This window comes from Schistocerca piceifrons, chromosome 2, assembly GCF_021461385.2.
Source record: "Schistocerca piceifrons isolate TAMUIC-IGC-003096 chromosome 2, iqSchPice1.1, whole genome shotgun sequence".
Classification (NCBI taxonomy): domain Eukaryota; kingdom Metazoa; phylum Arthropoda; class Insecta; order Orthoptera; family Acrididae; genus Schistocerca; species Schistocerca piceifrons.
Window position 1 is genome coordinate 292,426,986 of NC_060139.1, and position 21,521 is coordinate 292,448,506.

At 36.2% G+C, this 21,521-nt stretch overlaps 1 protein-coding gene across 1 annotated transcript in view; it reads left to right on the top strand.

The window, feature by feature from the left end:
• Positions 1-19,746, top strand: part of LOC124775334 — a gene marked incomplete at its 5' end in the record, with an annotated part of 310,733 nt that extends 290,987 nt beyond the window's left edge. Inside the window, one exon of the mRNA XM_047250165.1 lies at positions 18,623-19,746. Coding sequence (XP_047106121.1) covers positions 18,623-18,818 — 196 coding nt within the window. The remainder of the gene's footprint in view (positions 1-18,622) is intronic.
• Positions 19,747-21,521: the final 1,775 nt, after the last annotated feature.

Sequence of the window (21,521 nt, forward strand, 5' to 3'; positions counted from 1 at the left end):
ATTACCTCTGCTACCTTCAGAATGTCAAAGAGAGTATCCTAGTCAACATATCCAAAAGCTTTCTCGTAAGTCTATAAATGCTACATACATATGTTTTCTCTTGTTAACCTACTATCTTCTAAGATAAGTTGTGTGACTCTCCCAAAGCTGTCAGTAGTTCTGACAAAATATCATCTACCCCTGGTGCCTTGTTTCAACTTAGATCTTTCAGAGCTCTGTCAAATTCTTCTCACAGTACCATACCTCTCACCTCATCTTCATCTATGTCCACTTCCCTTTCTATAATATTGTCTTTAAGTTCATCTCCCTTGTATAGACTGTGTACATACTCCTTCCACCTTTCAGCTGTCCCTTCTTTGCTTAGGACTGGTTTTCCATCTGAGATTTTGATATTCTCTTTTCCCCAGAGGCCTCTTTAACTTTCCTGTAGGTAGTATTGATCTTTCCCGTAGTGAAATATGCTTCTAAACCCTTACATTTGTCCTCCTGCTTAGCCATTTTGCACTTCCTGTCAGTCTTATTTTTTTAACATTTGTATTCCCTTTCGTCTGCTTCATCTGCTGCATTTTAAAAGTTTCTTCTTTCATCAGCTATATTCAATATCTCCCGTGTTATACAAGGATATCTACTTGGACTCGTCTCTTTACCAATTTGATCCTCTGTTACCTTCACTATTTCATCTCTTAAAGCTACCCATTCATCTTCTATTCTATTCATTTTCCCTGTTCTAGTCAACAGTTGCCTAATGCCTCCTCTGAAACTCTTAAGAACCTCTGGTTCTTCCAACTTATCCAGGTCCCATCTGCTTAATTTCCTACTTTTTTCCAATTTGACCAGTTTCAGTCTGCAGTTCGTAACCAATAAATTGTGATCAGAATCAACATTTATTTCTGGATATGAGTTTAAAGTTAAAATCTGGTTCCTAAATCTCTTTCGAACTATTATATAATTTTCATCTCCCTTAACTAAACTATCTGAATATTTTCTTTAATCTCATCATACATTTATTCAATCTCTTTATCATCTGTGAAGCTAGTTGGCAAATACACTCCTGGAAATGGAAAAAAGAACACATTGACACCGGTGTGTCAGACCCACCATACTTGCTCCGGGCACTGCGAGAGGGCTGTACAAGCAATGATCACACGCACGGCACAGCGGACACACCAGGAACCGCGGTGTTGGCCGTCGAATGGCGCTAGCTGCGCAGCATTTGTGCACCGCCGCCGTCAGTGTCAGCCAGTTTGCCGTGGCATACGGAGCTCCATCGCAGTCTTTAACACTGGTAGCATGCCGCGACAGCGTGGACGTGAACCGTATGTGCAGTTGACGGACTTTGAGCGAGGGCGTATAGTGGGCATGCGGGAGGCCGAATTGCTCAACACGTGGGGCGTGAGGTCTCCACAGTACATCGATGTTGTCGCCAGTGGTCGGCGGAAGGTGCACGTGCCCGTCGACCTGGGACCGGACCGCAGCGACGCACGGATGCACGCCAAGACCGTAGGATCCTACGCAGTGCCGTAGGGGACCGCACCGCCACTTCCCAGCAAATTAGGGACACTGTTGCTCCTGGGGTATCGGCGAGGACCATTCGCAACCGTCTCCATGAAGCTGCGCTACGGTCCCGCACACCGTTAGGCCGTCTTCCGCTCACGCCCCAACATCGTGCAGCCCACCTCCAGTGGTGTCGCGACAGGCGTGAATGGAGGGACGAATGGAGACGTGTCGTCTTCAGCGATGAGAGTCACTTCTGCCTTGGTGCCAATGATGGTCGTATGCGTGTTTGGCGCCGTGCAGGTGAGCGCCACAATCAGGACTGCATACGACCGAGGCACACAGGGCCAACACCCGGCATCATGGTGCGGGGAGCGATCTCCTACACTGGCCGTACACCACTGGTGATCGTCGAGGGGACACTGAATAGTGCGCGGTACATCCAAACCGTCATCGAACCCATCGTTCTACCATTCCTAGACCGGCAAGGGAACTTGCTGTTCCAACAGGACAATGCACGTCCACATGTATCCCGTGCCACCCAACGTGCTCTAGAAGGTGTAAGTCAACTACCCTGGCCAGCAAGATCTCCGGATCTGTCCCCCATTGAGCATGTTTGGGACTGGATGAAGCGTCGTCTCACGCGGTCTGCACATCCAGCACGAACGCTGGTCCAACTGAGGCGCCAGGTGGAAATGGCATGGCAAGCCGTTCCACAGCACTACATCCAGCATCTCTACGATCGTCTCCATGGGAGAATAGCAGCCTGCATTGCTGCGAAAGGTGGATATACACTGTACTAGTGCCGACATTGTGCATGCTCTGTTGCCTGTGTCTATGTGCCTGTGGTTCTGTCAGTGTGATCATGTGATGTATCTGACCCCATGAATGTGTCAATAAAGTTTCCCCTTCCTGGGACAATGAATTCACGGTGTTCTTATTTCAATTTCCAGGAGTGTAGTTGTGTGTGGGCTTAGTGTCTATCTCGGCAATGATAATGCCTTCACTATGCTGTTCATAGTGGCTTACCCACATTCCAATTTTTTTTATTCATTGTTAAAACTACTCCTACATTACCTGTATTTAATATTATAACACTGTATTTGCCTGACCAGAAGTCCTGTTTCATCTGCTGCCAAACTTCACTAATTTCCTCCATATCTGACTTCAAACCTATCCATTTTCCTTTTTAAATTTTCTAACCTACTGGCCAGATTAAGTGACCTTACATTTCAAGCACTGGCCTGCAGTATGCCAGTTTTATTTCTCCAGAGTTGTCCCCAATTGTAACAGAGAAAACAAGGTATTTGATATTAGTTGAATTTACCAAGGAGAAATGAAAAGCACGGAGAAACTGAAGTCTATGGTATGTACAGAACCGTATTTGAAAATAGTATTATTGCCAATGGAAAGTAAGCATTGGAGTGAGTTCTGAGGATCTGCATAGCTCCAAACAACATAAGTTATAACACATTATGGAAATTAGCTAACTGAAATATTTGTTTTTAACACATACAACAAGAAAGTGGCTGTAAGGAAGGACAGGGATACAGCAATCAGTCGCAATATGAGTTTTTATTATTATTACATATCCAAATTTCAGTATTATGAAAAGGAAAGTTGCTACTCACCATATAGCAGAGATGCTGAGTCACAGATAGGCACAACAAAAAGACTTTCGTAGTTAAAGATTTCGGTAATTAAGGCCTTCATCAACAATCGACAACACACACACACACACACACACACACACACACACACACACACACACACACATATAAATGCAACTCGCACACATGACTGCAGTCTCAGGCAACTGAAACTGGTTTGGTTTCAGTTGCCTGAGACTTCAGTCGTGTGTGTGTGTGTGTGTGTGTGTGTGTGTGTGTGTGTGTGTGTGTGTGTTGTTGACGAAGGCCTTAATGGCAGCAAGTTTTAATTGTGAGAGTCTTTTTGTTGTGCCTATCTGTGACTCAGTATTTCCACTATATGGTGAATAACAACTTCCCTTTTCATAATATTGTTACATTTCATCCTGGATTTTCCATTGTTTGATATCCAAATTTCAGCTATAAATAGCCGTCTTCAGTACATTTTAGTGAGTTATAATCCAACAAACTCCCAGCAGTAGGTCATCATACAATTTTATTGGTGTACAGGCAGGAGGCAACTGAGGTTGTTGAATGACATTCCCCTTAAAATTTTGTGTCATTAGAGGAGACACTTCTAACTTGAATCACTTTTTAAAAAACTCATCACGAAGTATCTACCCATCTCATTTTTGTCACTCCAATCCACAACATCCCATGCCATGTGTATTTATCTTTATCTATAATGCAAATAATCATATGAAGAATGCAAAGTGAAAAGGTTCCCAGTGCCAAATCTCACATTTGTGAGGATAATCAAAAAAACAATGTCTCTCTCTCTCTCTCTCTCTCTCTTTGTACATATCTGATTTGTATCTGAAAAATTAAGAAGGTATTTTAATATAATAGAATTATGCTGCTTACTGCTTCACCACAAAAATAATGTCACAAATTAGAAAATAAATATTTTATTAACAATGTTATAATTGCTGTACCAGGAAGCTCATTGGTTCTAGGTGCCAACAAGAAAGCTTTTATGAGTTGATTTGTCCAAGAAGAAAACAATAACCAGTAACCAGTAATAATGCCATTTACTGTTACCAGTTTTCAACCATCAGGTTCATCTTCAGACAGCTGTCCAGGTTTATATTAAATTTGTTGTTGCTTGCATTACTTGTTGGCTATTTTTGTTGAACAATTAATGTAAACAACAATAAATCTTGTTGAATGTAAGTAGCCATCTGGCGATGAACCTGTTGGATCAAAACTGGTAACAATGCTATTTTTGTAAATAAACAGCATTATTAACAGTGGCTGGTTGCTGTTTTCTTCTTTGCAAGAATCAGCTTGTATTTTGTACACATCCATGATCTCAAAAATGTCAGTTTTTGACAAAATAGTAGGAAGAAAGCTTTTGTTCCAAGTGTCATTAATACTGATGCACTATACTTCATTTGTGGTAACACAAGTACAGAAATAAAGCATTAGTTTTTTAAGTAATAGAACTACAGTTAACAAAAACCACTTCCCACATCTTTTAAATTTTGGAACTCCAGAAGGAAGCACAGCTTGGTGCAAAGACAATGCACCATCTAGTAACATATGTTTGGGAAGCTTTCTCCATAGTTTTTGCACATGGATCAAGTCTAGGTACATGCAGCAGAGTGCTGAGAACACAGTAGCACTGAAAATGCAATTTTTAGAAAGAAGGCACTTAGAATGTTTTCCATTTCTGCTCATTACATTTCTTAAATATTTTGAAATATTATTATTTCTTTATCGTAATTGTACACTAGTGGTGAGTGGTGCATGACGGTGAATCAAACAGCCATTACGTGTTATCATTAACATGGATGAAACTTTACTACGTGCATGGTGTTTTTTTCATCACAGATTTAATCTACTACTTCACATTTAAAGTAGAAAAATCTGCAGGAAAACACAATTGTCAAACATGATTTTAGTCATTTAACAGGGATGTATTCTTTACATATTTAGTAAGTTTTACTTTGCTCAACTTGTCTGTGAATTTACTGGAATTTCTGATGCAACTGTAAAATTGGATCTTACTCACTTTTTTTTTCATCTTGTCAAAAATATAATCTCCCGTGTCCTGAGCATCAAATATTTCTTCATATTCCATATTCTTGAGCTAATCCTAAGTTCCACTACTTTTCTTCATCTTCTTGTTTCTCTTTTTCGGTGATGTCTTCATGGGTAAAACCTTATCTGCTGTATAGGAATTTGCTGGTGTAACCTTTATTTTTATTTGTTTTCCTTTTCTGATTTCTTAAAGTTTTTGTTTCGAATTTCTCCCTATTCTGGTGTGACAGTAACAATTTTACATTTTCGCTTTTTCATTCCATTTCTCCTTGGGCATGGTTGTCAGAAAGACTAAATCTTTTTAGGGGATGCTATAAAGCTTTATGTGTTTCAAACAGTATAGAAAAGGGTGCTCAGGAGATGTTTTCTGTAGTAAAATCATTCGTGGAGCATTTGCTGGCAGAGTGAAAAGATTATTTTCTAACTGACATTGTTTAAGAGAAGGAACATTGGCATCTGCATGTATTTCCTTTGTTGTGGGATTTTCATCTGATTTAGGACAATCTGGTACACAGGACCCTAATCAATCATCATCAGAAGAATATTTTGTCAAAAGGATGGACTCCACCTTTTTTTAAACCCATGAGTTATGTGGCTTGTGCTGTATGCATGTGGATAGGTTTGATGTGGTAATTCAGAAATATTTTATATCTCTCAAGTTTTGCCTGGGTCATTCAGTAGCCAGTTGTCAACATATACTCTGTAGTAGCTGTGTAGAGGCATGCAGATTGAAAGCTCTCCATAGAGGCTGAAGCATGCTCAACAGCACCTAAAGAGAGTCATATCTCGTGATTACCCAAAAGAAGCAACATTTTCTCTTCTTTTGTTGGTTTTACCCGTTGTTGGGGAAAACGTTCTCATTACACCATCACAATAGACTTGTTTTGCCAGGTGTCCTAGCCCATGCTCCTCTCAACATAAATTCCTTGAAATTAACACTTGGGAATAGCAACATTGGAGGTATATGGTTTCCTTTTTCATTACCACATGCAATTGAAGTCATGGGCTGGCCACATTCTGTCAAAGTTGCCTTGCCAATCTGCTTCACATGTTTTGAGATTTTGAACTGTTAATAGGCCACTTTGATCAGTATTCTATAGACTTGACAGGTGGGAAGGAGCCTAAATGTACACAACTTGAAGATAGTCAAAACAGCATTGTACATTAAATGTATCAAAACTTGAGACCCTAAGAAAGCTTGTTCTTGGTATTCTCAAAGATGAAGAATCTAATGACTCTTTGAAAAAACTGTTTATCTATTTCTCCCCTGGCAACATTTCATCATCCCGGTTGCTTGTAAAAAGTTTCTTATTTATTACAAATATCTGTAGGCAATCTTATTGACTCACTCCAAGATACAAGAGGATGTTACCTTTATGTTGTGAGTTAGCTATCTAAGTAATATCTCCTTTTATTCACTAATTAAAAGGTTTGAGATTACACCTCTTCAAATTGCTTTACTAAACAAAGTCTTAATAAAATGTTCACTCATCAAACATTATGCACCGACAAAGCAAGTTGGTGGAGGCTGCCATGTAATGTTTATTGCTTGAAATAGTTTGAATGTTGACGACTAAATGGCAGTAACAGCTGAAGAAAGAAGTGTGATTCGAGGTATGCTGTCATTAAGGTACAACAGATTTCTCTACTAAGAGAGGTTATCTCATGGGGTACGTGCAAATGGCATGACTGAGAGATTGGAGACAGAGAAGGATATAAACAGTACGAAATGAATTAAATGCACTGGAGTGGTTGGATGATGGCATTGAAATCAGTGCAGTGATATGAAACGAGGATGGCATTTGTCACTACGAATATATTACGTTGTGTGTTCAACATTTGGGAAAAGTTTTTGCTAATGTCTAGCAATAGGAAAATTTTGTGTAAATGATAAGCAAAAAATAACATGAAATCTACCGTTTTTAGCAACATAATGTGAAACCAGTGTTGTTTATGAAATGTCCCATGTAAAAACTGATAGTTGTTGAATGCTGGAACTGGATTTGACTTTTTTTTTACCGTCATTTAGAATTGTGTATATTCTTAGAATGAAAGCTGATTTCCTGCATAAAGAACTTTGGTACTAGATGTGATGTCAAACAAAAATACTGTACTTTCAATGAGCTCTTGTCCAATAAGAGTTTTAATCAATGATGTTACCTATCCCGAGACTTCTGCACAATGTATCATACAAAAAATGGAATGTTTTTGAGAGATCTTTAATCCGACGTGTCAGTTCTAAACTACATATTTTTGTAATGTGTGTGTGTGTGTGTGTGTGTGTGTGTGTGTGTGTGTGTGTATTCAGTGTTCTGTTTTGCCACCAGAAACGTATTTGGATGGATGGCATCACTTGTCTTGTGCTCTGATCATGTTGATTTATGTGTTTGTTAAGCTAAAGTGCCGTATTTGGTAATTTTCATTTTTTATCTTGCATATTACAAAAATAAGCAGTTGAACTCATCCACCACATTAAAGATCTCTCCTAACTGCATTGTTTATCATATGATTTGCTGTGCAAAAATATTGCAAGATCTTATGTTGCCAGATAAAACTGTTCCCAGCATTCCAAGTTAAAAGTTAAGTTTCATTCATTATGGTGATTAAAACAGCAAGCTTTTGAGAAATATGAAGGGACCAATAATTTAGGTGGGGTGAAGAAAACACTGAAATGCACTAGTTTGCACCTTCAAATTAGGATAACAACTGTTATGGGCACATATCTGTGTAGTCTGTGTTCGCAGCTCTAGGTTCTTGTTTCAGCCATGGGTTGGTAATGGTCTCTATTCATGATAATGAATTCTACTAATGATGACATGTCATAGTGCCTGTTATTTGTACTTAGAATAGCAAGTCTTTGCTGTGCAATATATTCCGAAGGGATACAAATCCCTTCATAATTTAGTGGAAAAGCAACTTTTCATGCCAGCGGTATTTTTCGGCATCATCAAATGTCTGGTGTTGTGCTGAAGGCAGTTTTTCTCCTGTGATCAAATTAAGACTCCAGCAGGCTGTTTTCACACTGCAGTGAAGTGTTAATGGATCAGTGACATAATGCCTCAGAACAGAATGTTGAAGTTACAACAGTTCTTTCTTTTGAAAAGTTTTACAGTGTTTCGTTGCAAAGTTACTTTTGCTTTAACTGATTAGATTTAGTGGATTAAATATAAATTGTTTATTTATTTCAATAACATAAATAAATGTGACATGTGAAGTCAATAAATATACAATTAATGGATATATTTTCATTTTCAGCATAAAACTAAAAAGCAAAAAAATGAGACAAAAGTAAGGAGCATAGGGCACTTTAAAAATAAGCCATAAGAAACTAATACCAACATAACAGAAATTAACACCACAACAGTCAGAAAATACCACAGGAATTAATCATAAAACAAAATGTATTTTTTCCTGTTTCTACTGACATTCTTTAATTTAACTGCATCTTCATTGATTACATCATCATCATCATCCACTCATTCCATTATCAGTGAATGTAATTCATCTGTGGCAGAGAAGGGAAATTGAAATAAAAAGAAACATTTGAAGAAAGTGTATTTTGAAGAGAAAAATATAAAACTGGGTAGTAAAATGTCAGTTAAATTGAGCACATTGCTTTTAGGGTTGTATGAGACTAACGTAATCATTATTACCTTGGTCTCTGAAGTTACTACTGTTGCAGGAGTAGGCATGAGCTATAGCTACATATTAGGTGCAGCCTCTAAAGCGTTCACAATGTTAAAAATATATGATACAAAAGGAAAGAACTTGTGTTTCATATGGGGTAAATGGAACAAATGAGGCAGGAGGTATTAATCTTTTATTTGGTTTATAAACTTGATATTAAAAGTTTAAGAAACACAAAAGTTTAAAAACAACATATTTGCTCTCTTGTGTATCTGCCAGTCATGTCCCAGCTGTACTAGTTTCAGCAGCTGATAAGTAGAAACTTTTATCCACACTTCTCGTATTTTGATGTTTCATTTATTTTGTTTAGTTTCCTATTACAGCTACCTCATTTGCTTGGAAGCCCTTTGTGTTCATGGTGCATGTTCAACATATCTTTATTATTGTTATTATTATTTCTTTCTTGTCTCAGACGTTATGTCTGGTTAAAAATGGAAGGTGACGCGGACCTTGATCAAGCGTGACTTCCTTTTAACGGTACGGTATATGTTACATTGCATTTAGGAACTTTCGGGTAATTGAACAAGTGTCAATAATTACAGATTTCTGTAGTTGTATATATAAGTTTGGATGTAGCTGTATTGCATTGATGTACTGGTGGATATTGTGTGGTATGACTCCTATAGTTGATAGTATAATTGGTATAATGTCAACTTTATCCTGATGCCACATGTCCTTGACTTCCTCAGCCAGTTGGATGTATTTTTCAATTTTTTCACCTGTTTTCTTTTGTATATTTGTTGTATTGGGTATGGATATTTCGATTAGTTGTGTTAATTTCTTCATTTTATTGGTGAGTATGATGTCAGGTTTGTTATGTGGTGTTGTTTTATCTGTTATAATGGTTCTGTTCCACTATAATTTGTATTCATCGTTCTCCAGAACATTTTGTGGTGCATACTTGTATGTGGGAACATGTTGTTTTATAAGTTTATGTTGTAAGGCAAGCTGTTGATGTATTATTTTTGCTACATTGTCATGTCTTCTGGGGTATTCTGTATTTGCTAGTATTGTACATCCGCTTGTGATGTGATCTACTGTTTCTATTTGTTGTTTGCAAAGTCTGCATTTATCTGTTGTGGCATTGGGATCTTTAATAATATGCTTGCTGTAATTTCTGGTGTTTATTGTTTGATCCTGTATTGCAATTATGAATCCTTCTGTCTCACTGTATATATTGCCTTTTCTTAACCATGTGTTGGATGCATCTTGATCGATGTGTGGCTGTGTTAGATGATACGGGTGCTTGCCATGTAGTGTTTTCTTTTTCCAATTTACTTTCTTCGTATCTGTTGATGTTATGTGATCTAAAGGGTTGTAGAAGTGGTTATGAAATTGCAGTGGTGTAGCCGATGTATTTATATGAGTGATTGCTTTGTGTATTTTGCTAGTTTCTGCTTGTTCTATAAAGAATTTTCTTAAATTGTCTACCTGTCCATAATGTAGGTTTTTTTATGTCGATAAATCCCCTTCCTCCTTCCTTTCTGCTTAATGTGAATCTTTCAGTTGCTGAATGTATGTGATGTATTCTATATTTGTGGCATTGTGATCGTGTAAGTGTATTGAGTGCTTCTAGGTCTGTGTTACTCCATTTCACTACTCCAAATGAGTAGGTCAATATTGGTATAGCATAAGTATTTATAGCTTTTGTCTTGTTTCTTGCTGTCAATTCTGTTTTCAGTATTTTTGTTAGTCTTTGTCTATATTTTTCTTTTAGTTCTTCTTTAATATTTGTATTATCTATTCCTATTTTTTTGTCTGTATCCTAGATATTTATAGGCATCTGTTTTTTCCATCGCTTCTATGCAGCCGCTGTGGTTATCCAATATGTAATCTTCTTGTTTAGTGTGTTTTCCCTTGACTATGCTATTTTTCTTACATTTGTCTGTTCCAAAAGCCATATTTATATCATTGCTGAATACTTCTGTTATCTTTAGTAATTGGTTGAGTTGTTGATTTGTTGCTGCCAGTAGTTTTAGATCATCCATGTATAGCAGATGTGTGAGTTTGTGTGGGTATGTTCCAGTAATATTGTATCCATAATTTGTATTATTTAGCATGTTGGATAGTGGTTTCAGAGCAAGGCAGAACCAGAAAGGACTTAATGAGTCTCCGTGGTATATTCCACGCTTAATCTGTATTGGCTATGATGTGATATTATTTGAATTTGTTTGGATATTAAGTGTGGTTTTCCAATTTTTCATTACTATCACTATCAAAAGCTTTTTGGTAATCAATGTATGCATAGTGTAGCGACCTTTGCTTAGTTTTAGCTTGATATGTCACCTCTGCATCTATTATCAGTTGCTCTCTACATCCTCGTGCTCCTTTGCAACAGCCTTTTTGTTCTTCATTTATAATTTTGTTCTGTGTTGTATGTGTCATTAATTTCTGTGTAATGACTGAAGTTAATATTTTGTATATTGTTGGTAGGCATGTTATGGGGCGATATTTGGCTGGGTTTGCTGTGCCTGCTTGATCTTTAGGTTTCAGATAAGTTATTCCATGTGTAAGTGTATCAGGGAATGTGTATGGGTCTGCAATGTAACTGTTAAATAATTTAGTTAGATGTGAATGTGTTGAGGTGAATTTCTTGAGCCAGAAATTTGCTATTTTATCTTTTCCAGGGGCTTTCCAATTGTGAGTAGAATTAATTGCTTGGGTGACTTCATGTTGCAAAATTATCACTTCAGGCATTTGTGGTATCATCTTGTACGTATCTGTTTCTGCTTGTATCCACTGTGCATGCCTGTTATGTTGTACCGGGTTTGACCATATGTTGCTCCAGAAGTGTTCCATGTCTGTTATGTTTGGTGGATTGTCTATTTTAATGTGTGTGTTATCTATTGTCTGGTAAAATTTCTTTTGGTTTGTGTTGAATGTTTGGTTTTGTTTCCTTCTATTTTCACTTTTTTTGTATCTTCTAAGTCGTTTGGCCAATGCTTGTAATTTCTGCTTCTTTTCATCTCATTGCTCTATCACTTCTTGTTGTGAGATTTTACCTAACCTTTTTCGTTTTTTTTCTGACATTTCATTTCTTATAAATTGTGTTAGCTGTCCGATGTCTTTTCTCAGTTTTTCTATTCTGATCTGTAGCCTGCGTTGCCATGCTGGTTTTGTGGGTTTCTTCTGTGTGTTGGTTGGTTCTGATCTCTGCCTAGTGTGTATATTTAGTGTAGTGAGTGCTCCTATATAAACCAGTTGTTTTAACTCTTCCATAGTTGTGTTTTCATTTATTTTGTTGTGTATGATTGTGTTGATAGTTTTTATTGTTGTTTCGACTTGTGGGTTATTTGGCGGTCTATGCAAGAATGGTCTAATGTCTGTAATTGTGTCTTTGTATTCTATATATGTCAGCTGAAATTTTTCTTCTATATCTAACATGTGTGTCACTTCGTGTTCTATTTGTGCTTGTTCTGGTGGCTGTCTTAAGATTTCGTTTTCCTCTGACTGTTTAATTGATGCGTGTTGTTCTTTGTTTGTTTGCTCTGGGATGTTTGAGTCCATTACTGTATTTTCTTCTTCTTCTGATTGCACATTATTTTGTTCCAGTATTTGTTGTACTTGTTGTATGATGTTTTCTAATTCTGACTGGGGTATCCTGTTATTTTTGATTATTACACGGATCTGATCAGCTAGTCGTTGTTCTATTAAAAATTTTAATTCTGGGTATCTGGTAATAAATGTTGTGTATACTTGTGATCTGTATCCAGTTGTGTTGGTTCCTAGGTTTGTTGCTTGGTAATAACAGAACATGAGGTGTCGATTAACTTCATCTGACCATCTCATCCTCTGTCTTTGTTTTCCTTCTAGGGTGGTTGCAGGAAGCATATCCTTCAAAACACCTCTATTTGGATTTGAATCATTTTCCAGTTGGCTAGCAGTGTCGTTACCATTGTGGTCGGGCGTAGGGTTCAAGCGTCGTCCCCGACCATGACGGCGCTTGTCCGAGGCTTCTTTAGTTCTGTCCTGAACCAACTAATCACACTAAAAGGGGGGTTAGCCCTATTAGTGGTTTGTTCTTTTCATCGCCTTTTACGACTGGCAGAACATACCGGAGGCCTATTCTTTTCCCGGGCCTCCAAGGGGAATTATTATTATTATTATTATTATTATTATCATTATCATCATCAAAATATGTAAAATAAGAAAAGGAAATCACTTACCTTTAGAACATTGGTGCATGGCGCACAGAAACATATGATAGAAAACATTTAACACTAGCTTTCGTGCTCTTGATTTTTTTCCTAGTAAGAGCACAGTGTGTAGCAAGAGTACACTCTTACTAGAAAATGAGCAAGAGGTCAAAAGCTAGTGTCAATTGATTTCTATTATGTGTTTCTGTGTGTCACACACCAATTCTCTATAGTTAAATGGTTGTCTTTTGCTTATTTTATGTATTTTCCCAGCCAGGTATTTCTGTTATTGTTATTATTGTTGTTATGTCTAAAAATGACTATTTATTCCTGTGGTGATGTGTCGAATAGCTTGCATGAGTCTTGAAACAAATGATAACCTAAGGTGTATCCAATTGCATTGCATATTTCCTCACTCGAAATTATGGTGTTTGCCTTAAAATGTGAAAAACATCGCCTGTTACTATGATTTGAAAAATAGATTTGTTGTTTATGTGATTGACTATTAGGCAGCTTCATGTAGTATACAAGTGCTCTTTACCTACCACGACATATAATCTTATCTCATTACCATAAAGAATTATCTTCCATTTGCATCATGAAACTGAAATATAAAGTGCAGATGACAAGGATGCTTTGTTTTCAATAATTAATAGATGCCAGATGTGTACTTCCAAGATATAATAATAATTATTAGCCATTGATCATATAAAATGAGATAAAATAAAAATTAATAAGACATTGGATGTGTAGTTAGTAAATACAGTTAATGCGTAAATGGTTGTTAGATAAGATAAATATTAGTAAATGCAGTACTTACATAGTAACTGATTCAAAAACAGTTAAGAAATTGATATAAATTGACACACAGGAAAATTATTAAGACAGTGAATATAATTATCATCTTACAAGCTAATAACCAGTATGTATAGGAAGAACTACTCGAGACACTGTTGAGCCTCAAAGTGGTTGTGAACATAAAGGAGTGAGCTTTTTCCACTAGATGTCAGTGGAGTTGTCTTTCTCCCATGCATAGGACAAGAGAGGAAATGGGAGACTGCAGTGAGGAAAGTGAGAGAGTATATTAACGGGGTGAAAAGGTCACAGCTTGAAATGTTCAGTATGGGGATGTAAAGTACTTTTTATTTTCATTCGAGCTTTGCCTCAGTATTGTCTTGACTTCCTCCATACATATATTACATCCATGAATATGAGTCTCTCCTTATTTTGAGACTGTTCACCCTCTAACTGTTGGTGATTTTCCTATTTTTTTGGTACAAAATCATGGGGCATTTTTATTCAATAATTAGAATACTTGCAGCAATATAATTAAAGGAATGTAACAAGAAAACCAATTTAGATTTGATTTTTAATTGATATTTAATGTAAATAATCGCTTTCAACTTTATAAAATCAGAATAAACTTATTGATAGTTTTTCTAGTGTTGTGTATCTTGAAGCAAGGTTCCATACACAGAAATATGATTACAAAATAGCTGATCTGAGAAGTTGTGTGCGTAAGTATGTGAGTGAGACTGGAGAATCCGTAAAACATAAATCCAAATATTTCAGACCAAAAGAAAGAGATATGATAGGAACATAACAATCTCCAATATTCCACTACACCAGAAAAAGATGTGACTGGAGAATGGCAGCCTACAAAGTTTCAGAGAATGTTCCAGAGGAACGGAAAAGTATTTGGTGGGAAAAATCATGACTTCTGACATGCAAACAGCACAGAAATTATATCTGACATGATAATAGCGGGCCTGTGAAATTGTCCGAAAGAGTGGAATGCACACATTTGTGGCAGCTGCAGCTGGAGGATTAAATGCACATATTTTGAGATGAGGTCACGAAGCTAATCTAGGTTCTCATATCTTTATTTTTTTATGATAACTGTTGACAATGGACTTTGGTCTGAAAAGTTCAGTGTGAGAAATAAAAAGGATTATTTATTTTTGTTATAGGGAGGCCTGAATTCCTTTGTTTAGCCTGCAAACATGGCTGCTGTTAGAACTATAGAACCATACGTATGTGTATGAAACAAACCCCAATGAAATTATAAGTAAAATTAAATCATTAAGCAATAATATGTCAAGTGGTCTTGATGAAGTACCTGATTTCATATTAAAAGCATGTGCTCACCACATAGCAAACCCTTTGGCAAAAATTTTCAACCTCTCTTTTAAAACCGGTGTATTCCCAGATATTTTAAAAATAGCAAAAGTTTCACCACTGCTAAGAAAAGGTTCTTCTGAAAAAATATCAAACTACCGACCCATGTCACAGTTAAGTTCCTTCTCAAAAATTCTAGAAAAACTCTTCTATGACAGGCTTTTAAGTTTCATAAATAAATATGCACCTCTTGCAGTACAACAACATGGTTTTAGAAAGTCTAAATCTACACAGACAGCAATTTTCGAATTCTTAGACTGCATTTTAAAATCCCTTGATCAACATAAATTAGCTGCAGGTATTTTTCTAGATCTATCAAAAGCCTTCGACGTCCTGGACCATAACATTCTGCTCGAAAAATTAGAAAGATGAGGAGTAAGAGGTGTAGCACATAGCTGGTTGTGTTCATATCTAAAAAACTGCAGGCAGAAGGTATCGCTTCAATATGAATTCAACAAAATGAATAAAACAAGAAACAACTTCTTTCATTCTAGGGAATTACCAATAAAATATGGTGTACCACAGGGCTCAATCTTAGGTCCACTACTCTTCTTGAATTATGTGGACGACTTAGTTGAATATATGAGTCCTACAAAAACTATCCTGTTTGCCGATGACACCAGCATATTGCTCATTGGATCCAGTCCAGAAACTTTGCGGTCCACAGCAGAAAGTTCTATGAAAAGACTTTCTGAGTGGTTCACAAAAAACAAACTCATAATAAATACTGAAAAAACTGTCTGTGTCGATTTTCATTTAATTCCTCCAACTAATCAAATGTCTATTCTAGCCCAATTAAAAAATGATCCCCTAGAAAATTTAAATGCCACAATATTCTTGGGTCTTTGGGTTCAGCAAGACTTAAAGTGGGACACACATATAAATAACTTGTGTAGAAAACTATCATCTGTGTGCTATGGCCTAAGAATTTTAAAGGCTACAACAAGTAAAACAAAGTACTGCTGGCATACTATGCACATTTCCACTCACTAATCCAATATGGGATCATTTTCTGGGGATACTCAGCTCACAGTGTAAAGGTTATTAGAATGCAAAAAAGAGCTTTAAGAATAATTTGTGGCCTTAAAAAGATGGAGTCCTGTAAATCCCATTTTACTGAGCTTGGTGTTCTAAATGTTCCAAATTTATTCATTTTTGAAACTATCTTGTTCACTAGGGACTTCCTCCTGAAAACAGGCAAACTGCTACAGAACAAAAGTGTACACAATTATAGTACCAGAAGGGAATCAAATATACATCAAAAATATCACAGAACAACCACCTATCAGAGGAGCATAATTAACATTGGTGTAATACTACACAATAAGATACCAGAGGAAATAAAAAATACTACTCACCCAATATTTAAAGCTAAACTAAAGGCGTTTCTAATAAAGCACTGTTTCTATTCTGTCAGAGAATTTCTGAATAAGTAACAAAATTAATTGTAGTAGGTACGTAATTTTAATTGCTAATACTATGTATTATTGTAACTTATCTTTGACCTGTCCAATATCAATTGTACAATTTGTGCTATATGATAAAACTGGACCAATAAAAAATCAAATGAAACAGTTACGATGAGAAATATATCTCAAGATGTGGTCATTTAAAAAATTTATGCTCGAAGGTGTCGATCCTACAAAAAGTTTGAATTACTTGAGAGATGGAACTCAGACGGTGCCAAATTTAGTGTTCTCCAACAATTCATACTTAAAAAAATTAGTCCATTTTCCCATTGCCAGTGCACCTTCATGTTCTGTCTCGAAGAAAGACTTTTTTTTTTCTTGTGTAGCACAATACTCTTCTCTTTCATGTCCAGTTGAGTACCCTTTACTAGGTAATTAACGCTAAGAATACTTATGCACCCCAGAACACAAAGGTTGTAGCCATTCTGTCAGATGAAACCCACTTCACTTTTTCTGGCGCAGAGACATTATTCATTCCTACAATTGTTCTGTGAATACTACCATGAAATAAAAACTTAAAGGATATGAAGCAAGTCAAGCATGAACAAAGTTGAGCAGCTGTTAAAAATTACATTACCAGTAAAGTGCTGAAAACTATTTGTGCTTACTCAAGCTAAACTAGCTTCCATCCACAACTCTGACTATTGTTTCACTCCTGTCACAAAGTGGTTATCCCATGTGTTGTCCGCAGTAAAAGATCAATGAACAAAACTGTTGGATTCTTTTAAAACAGTCCAAACTTTCTTGAGGAATTCATTTTTTGTATTTGCTTTTGGTCAGTGCTCAACAATGTGGCACCTAGCTTGCACAAAAATTTCACATTGTTGATTCTTCATTCAAAATGTATTGTGTCCTGGCTTCTGATGAGTGCTGTATCCTGTTATCCTGTTTTCTGATGTACCTCTGATGTCAGCTGTTTCATTCACCATTTTATCAACACTTATCCAACACCATATTTACACTGTCGTGATGTTTGCAGTTTGAGGATACTTCCATAAGGATCATTTCAAGACACATTTGGCCAAGTTGAATCTGTCACCCATTCCTTAACTTTTAAATGTGAAGCAGCATCCTTTTTATAAGCCCTCACCAACAATGGATGAAATTGAGTTGGCAACTTGCTGACCAGTATGGAAACTTTAATGATGGCAAAGTAAAGTATTCCAGATAATCTGTGTAATGAACTATGTACAACACAACTGCTTTAAGAAAGTATGTACACAGATATATTCTACTAATCATTTTGACTCATTATTACGCAACATATACTAACACACCAAAAGGGAAATTCTTTGATACACATCTTCATAATGAAAATTTTCCAATTTTCTCCACATAATCTACCTTCAGCTAATTGTCATTTATAAATAATATATTTTTGACATTGTGTTCTGTTGTTATGTATAAATGTAACTCTCGTTTTTAACTCAAGCTATGCTGCAGAGTGATTCCTGACCAAAACCAGTCACACATTAAAGAATAATTTAAACAGCAGCTTACAATGTTATATAACACCCCTTCTAAAATTTTATCAGCAAATTTGTGTTTTAGTGTTCACAGTGACCATTTTTCTGTTGTGCAAAATAACATTGCTCTGATGGACATGAGCTGCTCTTTTGTTTGTGTTCTTGTAAGTCCATCTCTGTTATATCTTTCTGTTTGTTATCATTAATTGCAAGTATTCCCTTTCCATTTACATTACTGTTGTGATTGAAAATTATGGATGGAACAAAAACTACATTATTTTTACTGTTAAAATTTCCTTGCATTTCCTTCTTATCCTTTATTGCTAATGAAGGAACCAGTTTTAAATTTCTCAAAAATTGACATTTGTCATCGGTTTTTGCTGTCTGCACATTTTCAGCACTCCTCTTGTGGCGCATATATTGTTGGTCTATATCATATGTTTTGTACAACAGATTAAATCATTTACATAAGTAAAACCTGAAATTTCTACATATTTTAGGAAATTTGAAGATGATGCTGAAGAGGATGCATTATCACCCAATCTGGACAATATTATGATGAACATGTGTGGTGAGAATAAACCGTTGAGCACAAATGGTGAACATCCTAATCCTATCCTCAAGGTAACAGACTTTGACCTGGAAGATGGTGATGATTCAGCAGATTATGCAGCTGATAGTGATTGTTCCATGTAAGATTACAGAAATATTGTTTTTGGAACTGTTTTTTACATGTTCATAATTTGTTATAATGGCCAAAGATTAATTATATACATAAAGACCTGCCAAGAAAGTGAGACGTGCAATATCCAAAGATATAAAGTGCATTTTAGTATACATTGTAATTTTAGGAAGAGACTGTTCATTGATAATTATGATATTGATGTGAGAAGTGTACAACATAGATGAGTGCGTACTGTAAAAAGTTTGTAAGTATCAGTGCCTGTGCTGTTTGAATATGACCTTCAAATACAACATTGTGTAACTGAATACTTTAGCTGTTCTATTGTTTTCTGGGTAATTTAATGCTCAAATAGTTTATACATTGTTAACAAAAAAAGTTAGTTTTGCTTCATAAAACTTCAGCAACTTATGAAGCAGTTTTATTAATTCTTTAACAGAGAGAAAGAGAATGACTGTGTTTGTATTCTGGCATTGCATGTAGCAAGAAATACCTTATTTGCATGTTCCAAGTTTTGTGGTTTATTTAGAAATAAATGATGCATTTATAATTCCCATTTTAATGAAGACAGCTGTTGCTGTATTATAACAGAATATTTCAAAATTATATTGTTATTAACAGTTTGTTTACAACTCAGTATCAAACATATGATAATTTTGTCAAGTATTATAAACAATTGTAATTTTGCTAAGCTGCCATTGATAATATAGCTATAAAATCTTATTAAATATGTAATATCACTCTGTTACATCATTAAATACATTTGTAGATAATTATTTGGGCAAAGGAAATGACAGCATAGCAATTTTTAATGTCTTCATACATACATATATATATATATATATTTATGAATTTGTTACTCTTTTTCTTTGGTGTGTGTGCAAATGTGTGTGTGTGTGTGTGTGTGTGTGTGTGTGTGTGTGTGTGTGTGTGTGTGTGTGTGTGTGTGTGTGTGTGTTTGAGAGAGAGAGAGAGAGAGAGAGAGAGAGAGGGGGGGGGGGGGGGAGAAGAAGAAGTCAAAGTGCTTACTCCTTAATAATTACACAGTGAGACAAGAGAGTGCAGTAACAGTGCCTAGTGGGAGAACTGTTACACAGAGTTTCTGTAAGAGTTCTTTTCCGTAATCCTGTAGAAATATTTATTGCTTACAACAGTAATACAGTTCCCATACCATGTGTTAATGTTAAAAAAATATGTCCATATTTTATGATACAATAAATGTATGTGTTCCTATAAGTCTTAGTGTCTCCTTCATTGAATAACAATCATTTAAGTATATTTTCAGGATGTTCTTCAGTCACTTGAAGATCTAGGAATGTAATGCAAGGTGTTGTAGATTTCAATTCAGTGAGCATAGTTGCCTGACTTGTTGCCTATTTATGTGACAGAAGTGGCAAAATGGTACCTGTGACAACACAGACCAAAAAGGATTTGGAAATAGTTACCTATGTAATGTGAAACGAGATTTCTGTGCTACACTCAACTGAGTTGGTTGCATCCATATGCTTCATTAGTTAAACATACATCATGTTGTGTAGACAGATCAGTGGGACATGACAGACAGACTTCATATATGGGGAATTACTCTAAATGTACAATGGTTTCTAAACGTGATGTCTGTGCGATAACTGAGAGCATATTTTCTGAAGAGGATGATGGAAGTGTTGTAGGACAAGGTAAAACTGTATCATCTGCATAAGGGATGTCCAGATGTGTAATTGGAAAAGTTCTAAAACTATAGATAACAGAATTTTTTTTAAAAAGGTGAAGAACTGAAAAATCTGTTACACACTAATGAAATAATTAATAGATGATACAGAAACTACTAGCTGTATCAGGGAGAAATGTGACACATTCTCTATGAAGTTGTTCAAGAGCTTTATTGACAGTTGAACTCATTGCAGAGAAAGAATTGGCTGGATGGCAGCTGATTAGACTCTGATTAATCTCCTTGATATTCCCCAGACATGCTCTTTATAGCTCAAATTTGTAGACCTCACTGACCAGACCATGCGCCTTATACATTCACCTATGAGAAATTTGTCCACCAGAACAGCCATAAGCTGTGCAATCTGTGAGAAAATCTCGCCCAGACTGCACCTTTGATGAACTGTGCATGTGATGCAAGGCTCTCAACTCTGGTAAGTGTAGGCTTGCACAGTTGTTCTCATTGTCAATAAGATTTTTCAGGTTCCTCAACAACATTAACAGTATATAAAATTCTCTGATGTTTTGGCCAGTGTTACAAATGGCCTTCCCTGTGGTATTTTGCTTACAGTAATCAAAATACCCAGAGGAATGCCATTTGCAACTTTGGCCAAAACGTTACAGAATTTTATATATTGACAATGCAGTCACATGCACTGAAAAATTTTATTGACAGTGTATGTGGCTTGAAAATCGTTAATGTTCAAGATGGAATTGAGAGTGCCTTCCTTTTAAATCTAACAGGGTTAACTACTAAGAGATAATGAATTCATGAGGCACAGAACTCTACCAAACATCTCACACTCTGTATGGTACCCTTCATTTGCAAGATTGTCGCATTAAAACTTAACAATGAACAATAGAAATGAGCATGTACACTTTCCTCTGCGAAAAATCTAAAAGTGATATACCCTATTCAGTTTCCTAACCCCATGTACGTCAATTGCAATCGATACACTCCAATTTTAGTACTGGAAGATGGGCAAAATGTAGCAAAGACACCTCATTAT